At 33.7% G+C, this 12,232-nt stretch overlaps 2 protein-coding genes across 4 annotated transcripts; one reads left to right on the top strand and one right to left on the bottom strand.

Annotated features, from left to right (window-relative positions):
* Positions 1–4,273, top strand: LOC123909673. 3 transcript variants are annotated; one of them, XM_045960549.1, is made up of 3 exons: positions 1–221; positions 1,933–2,207; positions 2,850–4,273. In XM_045960549.1, the coding sequence occupies exons 2-3, from the start codon at positions 1,961–1,963 to the stop codon at positions 3,833–3,835; spliced, it is 1,233 nt and encodes a 410-aa protein (XP_045816505.1). In that variant the 5' UTR covers positions 1–221; positions 1,933–1,960; the 3' UTR covers positions 3,836–4,273. The 3 variants fall into 3 exon arrangements, with proteins under 3 accessions (XP_045816505.1, XP_045816503.1, XP_045816502.1); XM_045960547.1 differs by having other exon boundaries at positions 1,933–2,234; XM_045960546.1 differs by having other exon boundaries at positions 1,933–2,252.
* A 643-nt stretch (positions 4,274–4,916) lies between these two features.
* LOC123908926 (cullin-1-like) lies at positions 4,917–7,785 on the bottom strand. The gene is made up of 3 exons (XM_045959665.1): positions 7,453–7,785; positions 5,790–7,289; positions 4,917–5,678 (listed from the first exon to the last, which is right to left on the bottom strand). Exons 1-3 carry the CDS (start codon positions 7,681–7,683, stop codon positions 5,190–5,192), a joined length of 2,220 nt encoding a protein of 739 aa, XP_045815621.1. The 5' UTR covers positions 7,684–7,785; the 3' UTR covers positions 4,917–5,189.
* Positions 7,786–12,232: the final 4,447 nt, after the last annotated feature.

The following is a 12,232-nucleotide window of genomic DNA, read 5'->3' as shown; positions in this document are numbered from 1 at the left end:
GTAAATTTTGGGTCATGGGCTAAAGCCTAAATCATGGACTACCCAAAACAGGCCCGGGCTTAAGCCTAAAGCCTACATAGCCCGCCCGGGTCAGTCCTACTTCCTTCCTTCCTCACGCATTGCCATTTGCTTCTCCTTCGACTGCCGTGTTCTCCGAACTCACTATCATTGTCGCCTTCAAACAGTTTCTGCTTGCTGGGTACAATAGCAGACGAATCCAGGTAACACAACTTCTTTGTAATTTTTGTTTATGTGTTTCATTAGGTTCTTTTTCACCCTAACTTTTGTGATTTTTCTTTCAATTTCAATTTGTGGGCTTTGATTTTGAATTTTATTGATGCTTGAATCTGTGAAATTTATGATAAAAATTGGGAGTTGAGCGGAAATTTTTGTAGTGCAAAAGCAAAATTATTGGTATTTGTAGGAATTTGTGGAGTGGAGAAAATTTGGGTTTTTGTTGAAAAAAAAACTAATTAACCTTGAAAAAGAAGGAAATTATGGGTCTCTGTGAAAGGGTGATATGTTGCGCAATATGGGAATTTAATTGAGAAGTTCAGTTGGCAGGGACATAGATAGCATTATATATGCTGGGGCGGGGTTCGAACCCCGGAGAGAAACTCCACTTATTCACTTTAAGGGTGGAGGGTGGAATTTCTAGCACTAAGCTACAAGACCAAAAAATTAAAAAATTGAGAAGTTTAATGGAGAAAGAGATTTCATTAGCTCATACAGTATTTTTTTTTATTTAAATTTTATAACTGAATTGTGAATGTATATACAATGCACTACTTCATAATGAATATTCTGCAATATTTGTTGTTAAAAAATTTACATTTACATTTAAATTTAATTTATTTATGAAACATAACACTAAGCGTTATTGCTGTAAAATGCATGATTGTGGATAACAAGATGTTAAACTATCTTTGCATTGTTCCATTGAGCTTAACTCAGTTGGTACTTGGTAGAGAGACCACATTATATATGCAGAGGCTGGGGTTCGAACCCTCGACATTGTACTTATTCCACCTTAAGGGTGAAATTTCTAGCAGTAGGTTACTTGACCCAAAAGAAACTCTTTGCATTGTAGTTGACCATTGACCATTACAGACTAATTGCTCTACTAAAATTTATGTTGATCAGATATTTAAAGTTAAACTAATGATGCATCTATATCATGCAAATTTTTGTATGGTGTGTAAACTGTGTGGAAAATGTGATTCACAGTTGATGCATATGTTTTCCTAGTGGAGTTTTTTTTTTTGTATGTTGCGTCTACTAGACTCAAACTTTTTGTTTGAAGATTCTAGGTCCAGCCGCACAATGTGTCTTGCTATCTTATTTTGGAAAAGTGTGCTGTTAGTTATATCATGATGTCTTTGGCGTTTGATTGCATATCTGACTGTTGCACTTGTAACATTAACATTTTAGTTACTATATGAGAATTGAATATATATTTATGAACCTAAATATTGATTCAGCTATACTTTTTTACCTCTTCAAAAATACCCTAAAAATAGTCACTTTTGTGATTCTGAACTTAAAAATATTGATTCAGCATTTGTAGTTTTATTTGTGTTGGCTTATGCTTGCTCACTTTTGTGATTCATAAATGAGTTTTATGATGTGGATGGATAGTGATTTAATTTGCTTAATAGTTGAATTCATTAAGATTGTGCCTTTCTTCGCGGATTTGGAAACACTTCTACCTCATGTATGTTGAAAAATATACACCTCTCACTCCCTTTTCCCCCTTTTAATTGGTACAAAATATAAGATCTCTTGAGTTTTCTGTAACAACTGCTGCTCCGAGCAATTGAACATGTTATTTAAATATAAAAGATGCCAGTTTTTTGGTCTTTGTGAATTCATTCTGTTTGTGTATGCGTTGTATTTTGGATTTGAAATTCTCGATCTGTTTGCTTTCCTCAGTTTAGTTGATATTTTTCCGCTGGTGAAAATGTCAAATGAGATTGTAACAAGCAGTGAGATAGATTTTGAATGTGAAGATTTCAATGGTTCCAAGCGCCCAAAAATGACGTCTAAAGTATGGGAAGAAATGCAGCGTATTCAAACAACCGAAGGTAGTAAAGTTCTATGCAAACACTGTGGAAAGCTGTTGCAAGATAACTGTGGAACTTCTCATTTGAAGCGACATTTAGTCATATGCCCCAAGCGACCAAAACCAGTCGGTGTTATTGCTCAAGGTTCAATGTCATCACCGTATCTCCAAGGTAGCTATACTGCCAAAGGTTAGCGTGATATAATTTTTGATGCACAATCCTTGTTCTTTCCTCCAAATTCATGCTATCTCCATTTTTCTTTACTCAATTAGCTTACATATAGTTTATCAATTTTAGTACTCTGTGGTGAATGAACTGAAACAAAGTCCTAGCCGATTAACAGTTGAAAATATTTAAAAAATTGGGATGGGCATATCTTCTAAATGGTTATAAGTTTCGAGCTTTGCTTGCTAGTATAATTGATCACATGCATTCAGTCTGATAAACCCTAGGTCTAACACAAGTGGTTGATGTGCAGGGTTTGTAAGTGTATATAAAAAGTCGCGATCTTCTTTAACTCACCTATTAAAACACCACACTTGAAAAGCAAATGCCACATATAGTAGTCATAGTAGTTTGAGATTGCTCGTCACAGAATTAATGCTTGCTATATCTATAGTGAGTGGCTAGAGAAACTTGATTTCTGTTCCTGCGTTTTGTAATTAAATTTTGCATTTATTCCCATTGAAATGTGGCTATATCTCATTTCTTTTTTCATTTGTTCATAGCAAACAAATTTTTTGTTACCTTTCATTATCGCTACTAACTTTTTTCTTTTTGTTGAAGATTCTGGATCAAGCAAAGCGCTTATGGTACGCCCATTAAAGGTCGAACTTCAACCGCAGGTCATTAGTTTTTCTCCTACTCCAAATTATGGCGCTGCAACTGTTACTATTGCATCCATTGCAAATGCTTCCAGTCCCAATGGAGAACTAAATCATAAAAACAGTTCCACTTTGTTACTGCCTAGCATTGAATCTTCCCGAAATCAAGATGAACTCTCTCTGGATGACGCAGAAATGAAAGCATTTTACGCTTCTCTAGATGTCAAGACCTCATTTAAGTCATCTTCCCAAGATACCACGGTTATCAGTGAATCTTCAAACACTACACCTTGTGAAGAAACCAGCAATGCATTGAAAACCCTGCAAGATCTTCTCTCCAAAGACTTCTCTGTTTTATTGCAGACCGGGCATTGTGTAACCATGAAATCTACCATAGAATACCTTTCAAAGATGTCTGCGGTCAATGGAATCTCGGCGGAAATGAGGTTGTTAATATTAGAAGTTTCTAGAGAATTCACTCGGTGTAGTTGCGACTACAACAATGCTAGTAAGAAAATAGAGTCTGCGAGCTCCAACATCATCAAAGCAGATAAACTAGAAGAAAGTCTAGAAGGAAACAAGAGTGAGTTCAACGATATTTTGTCCTTAGAAAATGATTTGTGCAACCAGCTAGCAACTTTGGAGCAACGAAAGAAAGAGCTAGAAGAGCAAATAACCGGAATCAAAGCTAACATATCCGTGTTTCAATCAGCTAAGATTACGGCTACAAAGAGAAAAAGGGATGTTTTTGAAGAAGCAAAGACTCTCAAAGCACAAAGAGATGAGTTGAGGGAGCAAGTTCCTCACTTGAAGGAAGAGAGAGAAGTGGCCAAGAAAATCCAAGAAAATATTCTAGCTGAATGGTTAAAGCTTGGAGAAAAATTTGACAAAAGCTTAAATGGGGTGAATTCTGAGGACTTGAATGGTCAATTAGAAAATTCCATATGACAAACCGAATTTTAACTACGTCAGAAGATACTTTCATCATACATACCAACTCCATGATGAACTAAAAAAGAGCTCTCATATTTGTTGTATACTTAAATGGTGAGTTGCAACATTTTTTTCAATTGATTTTAGTCTCATGATCTTAACCTGGACAAATGTTTGTGGAAGCTCTTCTTACTTTACGCTTTAAGATTGAAAAATGGAGAAAAATCAATGAATGAAGAGCTCTCATATTTGTTTTAGTAATTTGAAGTTGTTATGTATGTAATTCATATATGATACCGCAGAATTGTTGCATTTAATGTAGATAAATGTTGTTAGGAAATATATGTTGTGGTAGGATATGGATTCCCGGCAATCAAGACATGGTGCAGTTATGCAGTCATTGCATTATACACCCTTTGATTGAAATCAAATTATACAGATTTAACACTAAAATATATTGATTCGATTTAATAGTTGAGATTCAATGATTTGTGTAATCATTAAATCCGTTGCGGTAATTTAATGATTGGTGTAACTTGTGAGCATGATGTGATTTGCAGCATCAATTTTTTTTTTTGGGTACATTTGCGGCATCAATTTTATTTTAATGTTATCTCAAAACAATTGGAGGATGGTAATAGAACTCTAAATATTATGTTGTAGCTACCATAGACATTATGTACGAGTTGGGATTCAAACTCGGGATTTTCTACTTTTTTAACATTTAAAGTGAGTTTATCTTGGCTAGGCTTTACTTAACGCACGGCCGAACTTTGGATTACTAGGGCTTTTTTTTTAGGAACCGAGGGTTAACACAAAGTGAGTTTATCTATTAGGCTATTTGACAAAAAAAGTAAAGGATTAAATTGTGTTTACCCAGTGTAATGTGAACGAGTTTTTGTTTACCCTCTGTATATTTTTTTTATTCCTTCGTCGTAATGTCAAGATTCTCTCGTTTAGAACCCTTAGTGGACATGTTTGCATCTGATCTTACATATTTGATGACATGACATACGTGGTTAGCTAATTATATGTTCAATACTTAACTAAAACATGGTAAGAAAATTAAAAGGAATAATTTGATGGTTTAGAAATAATTGAAATTGGATGAGCATTAAAAATTAGGCTAAGCAACAACAATTTTTATTCTATAATGTAAATCAACAATTGGTTATCATGCTTATCATTTTTTTTATGCAAAAAATTTCGCTAAGTAAGACTCTTCAATCACCAGTTTAAGCAACCGACTACATCCATTTACAGGATTATGTAAACCTTAGGAGTTCTCAATCGACCGTACTTAAGAATCAAATTGAGTTATCTTAGTAGCTTTCTCAACCCGCACCATTCTGTACATTAGTACTTTCCCCTAAGCTAGATACTTGAAGGTGTTGGGGTTATCTTTGTCCCTCTCGAGGTAGTCTCGAGTGATGAGATCTTCAATCCGCTTCTTGATTGTTTTGATATCAGGCTTGAACATGCGGCTCAACAGTTCAACGCACTCCAAAACTAATTGTTGATGGCCCAAAACTTTCCTACTCTTCATAATGCGCACAATAGCTGCATCAATAGCGTATCGCCTGTCTTGGTCAACATCTTCAATAACCTTCTTCCTTTCATCAACAGGTGGTAGAGGGATCTTTATCCTTCTCATTTTGTCAGTAAATTTGGAATTGAACTCAAAGATGTCATTTGGGGATATTGTTTTGGTATTAGGCTCCTTAAGAAGGATTTTGTATTTTGCACAGGAGAGAGAATGAAGCAACCTAACTAGATCTTCATTATTCAAATTCAGCTGAGTCATAATCTCTGAATAACTCAACTTATCAGCAGTGTTGAATAGTAGCAAGGCAGCAGCCTGTAAAAACAATTATCAAATATTTCAATAATCAGCATAACAGAAGAGGACCAATATCTTGCTCAAAAAAAAAAAAAAAAAAAAAAAGACCAGTCTCAGGAAGGGAATTACCTGATAGGTTGATACAATTAACTCAATGGTTTTTGGATCAAACTTGCCAATGATATTGCAAGTTCCCAGTGAGTAAATCCATGTGAGTTTTCTATGCTTTGTCCTTGTTTCATAAAAGCCCTTAAAAACTTCGACGCACTTGACCATCTCTGAAGGGAGGCGGAGATCAAAGGACTTATAACTTGGCCAAAATCCAGTGGTAAGAACAGTGACCGTCAAGTCAATTCCAGGATTTACATCTGAGTTCTCATTAAGATATTCCTGAAATTTCAACTGATTGTCCCTAGCCAATGTCAAGTCTACTATCATTCCCTCCATCTTCGATGTGAATTGGCCACCACATTGCTGCTTTAACTTGGTCAAAATACACTTCTCATGGTCATCATTCGCACTCCTGTCAAAAAGTAATCTTCGGGCAAGCTTCTTCCTGTAAAATTCTGCAAAGAGATCCTTGTCAGTGATATATGCAAGCAACTTGACTACCTTCCCAAGTGTTTCTTCAATGGCTTCATCACTCATCTTCTCACTTCCACCCTTTTTAAGGATATTATCACAGAATGAAGATAATAGTTCAGCACTGGAACTACCAGCAACATTTTTATTGCAGAATACCTCAAATGCTTCCTTTAATGCCTTATGGAATAGTGTGTGATTCATAAAGCAATTATTAACGTATGTCATATACTTGTCATGGAGCTCTATGAATTTTCTGATAATGACTTGATCCTGAGAGCCAGAATCACTTGTAGTCTTCTGATTGCTAGCAGTTTCTTTTGCCAGTTGAACCAAAGCAGTACCCTCATCAGTAATATGCTGCTTGAATACATTGGCAATAGGATCCAACCCTTTAGGAATTTTATAGTAAAGTCTATACATCCTAGAGAGATCATCCACCTTATCATCTCTAAGCAAGACACGACATCCTGAGTGCTCCTTCTCGAGTAGTTGATTTGCACAGTTTACTAGCAACTCATGTTGCACTTTCTCTATCAGTTTCTGCTCAGTGCTAGCATGCAAGTAATGAGACACTCTTTCTCTCTCTCGTTTCAAGCAATCCTCAGCCTTTAGCATGTAATCTGGGCAGGAGTCAGACTCGATCCAGATTGTAGCCTTACTTTTGTAGTAATCGACTGTATCCTCAAGCATCTGCCCCTCAAAATCCTGTTCATAATGCACTATCTCACCCATACCAATCTCAACAAATATGTCAAGAACATTTTTCAACAATGATCTATCAATTTGTTCGCCCTCGCGTTCTTTGTCAATAAGATCAATCACAGCTTTCCTAGCATTAGCCCGCACCACGATATAAACCAAATCACGGAAGGCGGAATGCCCAACTGCATTGAGTGGAGGAAGGGAGTGTTTTGCAACATAGTAGCGATCAAGATATTGGAAGAAGCGTGAAAGCCACTTAACCAGGACCTTGTGGTTTGACCACCTCTGGACAAACTCTCTTAGCATGAATTCGTCATGCTTGTTTCTTACAGCAGACAAAACCTAAAAAAGAATGTTGAAAAGAGTATCAGACACACAGTAAATCATATATGACAAAAGGAGCAGGAGGTCCGGGGTTCAAGTTCCTGCAAAGGAGAAAAAAACTAACATAACATTGTAATATAGTGAAGTGAGGAAAAAACATAAACAGTGGAGGTTTCCCTACCGTGGACCTAATGTATTCTTTAAAACACCGCTTGTATTTTTCATAAAGCTCTTTTGAATGGTCATGTGGTGCCTTCTGAGTACACATGTTATAAATGGTTGTGTACAGCATCATGTACTCCTCAGAACTGAACTGAGATTCAGGTAATCCTTCGAGAAGTCTCTTCAATTTTGTAATTCCTCTCTGCATATGGGACCAGCCTTCGTCTAGCTCAATTGTTTTGCGGTCCATTGTAGCCCTAACTGAAGCGATGAAGTGAGTGTGGATTCAAAAGAAAAAGGGTTTTGAAGAATGGCGGTGAAATAACATGTTGATTGTTTGTGGTTTGTGTGTGTATATACTATATATAGTTACTGTGAAAGGTTTAATCCACACGCAAGCTAATTGGATTGGGCTTATTAGATTTTCTATAAAAATTTGATTTTGTATAAAAAAAAATAAAATTAGAGTTTCTAAAAAAAAATAAAAAATATTAGAGTTTTTTTTTGGAGCAAATATTAGAGTTTCTAACAAAAAAAAAAGAATTTCTGAAGAAAACAAAAGTTAATATTAGAGTTTCTAGAGAAGCTCTATCTAATTAAATATGTAGGTACCGTTTGACCTAACTTTTTTTTTTTTTCTTTAGAAGTAAAGTTAGGCCAAACAACAATTTTTAAAAGCTCTAGTAAGAAAAAGCAGCTTCTATATTTTAAGAAAAATTATAATATATAGTCAAACATATCTTTTAATTTTATTATAATAAAAATAAAAACAACTTTTAAATTTTTTTTAATAAAAAAAATAATATTTACCAAACAACTTTAATTTTAGTTTTAATGCTATTATTTCTAGCTTTACGGTTAAAATAACTTTTACATATAAAAAAAGCTGGGTCAAACCGACCTAAGGCTAAGTAACAACAATTTCCATTCTATAATATAAATTATTTGCACATAAATTATAATTATTTGTTCCTCCAAAATAGTTATTCTAATTGAATATCACCTAACCAATAATAATAATAATAATAATAATAATAATAATAATAATAATAATAATAATAATAATAATAATAAAATATAATATGGTACTATTTGGCCCAGTTTTTTTAGATGTAGAAATTATTTTAACCGTAAAGCAAATAATAGCTTTAAAACTAAAATTAAAGTTGTTTATTAAATCTTGTTTTTTTTTTTAAAATAAAAGGTTAAATGTTATTTTTTATTTATTTTATAATTATTATTATAATATGTTAAAAGATATGTTTAATAATATATTATAATTTTTATTAAAATACATAGAAGCTGCTTTCTTACTAAGCTTTTTAAAATTGTTGTTTGACCTAGTTTGTTACTTCTAAGAAAAAATAAGAGGAAAAAAAACTAGGCCAAATGGCGGAGTTTGATGGTGGCTCTGCAAATGTACAGAATCGCTACCAAGTAATAAAGTAGTAAGTTATCGTCTCCACAGGGATTGTGCCAAAGCTACCAGTTTCGGTTAGGAATTAGGATAGTTTTGCTTTCGCTTTGTTTGTTTGAAAAAGGTTTTCAGACAGAGTTAGATTGTATAAGACTAAAGATAAAAGAAAGAGTTCAAAATGATAAAAGTAGGTTAAGTGCTTTCGAATCCCTCCCCTATTTCTGCTTGGTAACTGACGCTATATCTGCTCACTATTGAAGCATTATCTGGAGATTAATTTCTATTAAAGTAAGCCTAGTATAACTATACTTACTTCTATTGTAATCTGTTTAGGTCAAACCAATTAAGCTAGGTTTAGCATTCATTATTTTGTGTCCTTACCCATAACGAGTTCAGCCTTTAATGGGCGTCCTTATCTTTAGAGGTTCCTAATTTAACAAGTTCTCTAGTGTAACTGGTTCCCTAATATCAGTACAGAATTTAACTATGTGTAATTTTTAATCTCAAACCTAACCGCAGATACTGAATTTAATGGTCTCATATAAGTAGGTTATAGTATCTCTTTGTTTCCGAAGTCTTAGATGTGTCACGATATCCACTTCGACCATAATTACTAACAGAATATGCACGCGTTCATATATGCCGGTGAATAAAACGATAAATACAGATACTAACAGATAATAAATGAATAGCAATTTGTAAATAGACTTGGAAAATAACCAGATTACATGTCTCAAGCAGTCCTAGAGGAGTTCATCTACTTGCCCTAACCTAAAGGGACTTAGCTACTATTAAGCATATTGAACAATAAAGAAAACATGCATAAAAATAACCTCGATTCCTTGCAGAGGAAGTTAGTCTCCCGATGGTGGGGGAGAGTCTCCCTCTCTTAAGAGCTCCTTGACCCTCCTTGCTCCTCCTCCTTTGCTCCTTAGAGAGCTTATAGTTCTCTAAACTTCTGAAAGAATAATTGTGAAGGAGGAAAGCTCTATTTATAGTTTTTCAACTAGGTTTGGGCTTTTTCCTGCGATCCATCGTATCCATCGTAGCCACGAGGGTGTTCAAATTCACCTCATCGTGGCCACGATAGATCTTATCGTGGTACGATGAAATATTTGCTTCAGATATTCTTTGTTGTTAAACTGCCTTTCATCGTGTTGCGATCAATCTCATCGTGGGTACGATAGTTTGTGCGTTTTCGGCCATGTTTGCTTGTCATCGTGGCCACGATGTAACCCATCGTAGCCATTATGGAGTCCATAATTTGATTTTTGCTTTAACACGAAAGTTGTATCTCTTTGTCTTAGCTTTCCAACGCATGGTCATGGTCCTCGATCTAACAATCGTAGCTCAAGTTATGAAATTTTTCGTACGATGTGGTATTTCTTCATCGTTCTACGATGGCTTCTTCAATTTCTTCCCTTTTTTGTGCATTTTCCACTTTTCTTCATTCTTGGTTAAGTAACTTCATAGCTTTAGTTATTTGCTTCCATTTGGTCTTCAATTGCTACTAAAACTACTCTAAAATAGTACAAAAAACATCATATAATTGACTGTCATCAGAGTTCTATAAAAAAATATAATATTATATTTTCTAAAAAAAAAAATATTAGAGTCTACTTCTAATATAATATATTAAAATTGATTAGTATCAAATTTATTAATTTGTCCTTATCAGTTTTAGTAGTATTCCAAGTTTTGTATTCTTCATTGTAATTTTACTCATAAAAATAGGAACAAAGTTAAAAAATATAAAAATCTATGTATAAAAATAGGAAAAAAAAATTTAGTAAAAAAATATATAAAAAATAGAAACATTAAAGATATTATATATAAATCTATGCAAAAAATGAAAAAAAAAACAATAAAAAAATTATAGAGTAGAAATAATAAAATACATACGCATAAAAATAGAAACATCAACAATATTACTACTAATAATAATATAATAATTACCTTCAAAAAAAAAAAAAAAATAATAATATAATAAAGTTTTTTTTTTGACACAAATAATATAATAAAGTTAATTACTATCACTAGGCGCGTTCCGCGCGTGCATGTGTCTAACTTATGTAAAAAAAAAAGATATGTCTTATGTTATGGTCAGTTTGTTAATAAAAGATTTTTGTAGCTAAAAGAAAATGTACCTTATGTTATGGTGAGTTTGTTAATAAAAGATTTTGTTGCTATTAAAAAAAATCAAGGGTATTGTTGGTATTATGAAAAGGCCACACCAAAACTCATGTATTCTCTTTAAATAGACATTTGTAATCTTATTTGAAAAACAACTTTGAAATGAAATAGAAGTATATCTTAGCTATGTCTCCTCTTTTAAGTTCTTGGATTAGAACTTGTTTGAATCTTATCAATGGCTTTCTTACCATTATGGCGATTCTTCTTGGCTTATCAATCTTCTTGATTGTGGCGCCTTCTTCTCTTTCCTCAAATCCATCTTTGTTTGTTTCTTTTCCCCTTTCATTTGTTACTTTGTTAATTTGAAGAATCACTTGATGAGATCATTCATTATACGTGGAAGCCACTCTGTCATCAAAAGGAGTACTTAATCTCTTACAACTCAAAGTAGATTAAAACAAGCTTTGGATACAAATCATAGGATCAAGACACCAATTAAAAAAAGAGACACAAGCCTTGTGGCCGGACCGACCATTAACAAACGTCCAAGAAATAACTTTGATATCATCCAAAAGGGAAGAAATATTCGGCATAACTCCATTAAAAACCACATTGTTTCGAAGCTTCCAAATATTCCACGTAGTGGCTAACCAAATCAAATGTCTAGAACGTTCATCTATTTTTTTTTTTTTTTGAATAGAGCACCAAACAACAAAATGTGATTCCAACCTCCCACATCTATAGGTAAGCTCTTACCTATCCAAATGTATACCGCGTCCCACACTCTTTTACTAAAAGGACAATGGAAGAAGAGATGGACACAATCCTTGTGGACCAAAAAAAAAATGCGCGACAGATCATGCAGATTAAGCATAATACATTTATGATGAAGCGCCATCCTCGTGGGTAGCCTTTCTAGAAGTAACCTCCAACCGTAATTTTGGACGGGACATAATTCCTCCATAGCTTTCTAATAGCAACTAGTACATTAGGATCCAACTCCGCTACCTGATGATTACAAGGTAAGAAAATTAAAAGGAATAATTTGATGGTTTTGGTTTAGGGACTAAATCGAAAAACAAGGATAACTTAAAAATTAAATTGAGTGTGTACTCATTATTATTTTCTCCGGTATTATATATAAGTAAAAGTTAACAATTTAGATTCACCGAAAAGTGAAAAATGATGTATTTGGTTCACAATATAGACTACATAAATAACTTTTTTAATTGAATCTAAAAAAGTTAAT

Source organism: Trifolium pratense, linkage group LG2 (genome assembly GCF_020283565.1).
Source record: "Trifolium pratense cultivar HEN17-A07 linkage group LG2, ARS_RC_1.1, whole genome shotgun sequence".
Lineage (NCBI taxonomy): Eukaryota > Viridiplantae > Streptophyta > Magnoliopsida > Fabales > Fabaceae > Trifolium > Trifolium pratense.
This window is presented reverse-complemented; position numbering and strand designations above follow the sequence as displayed.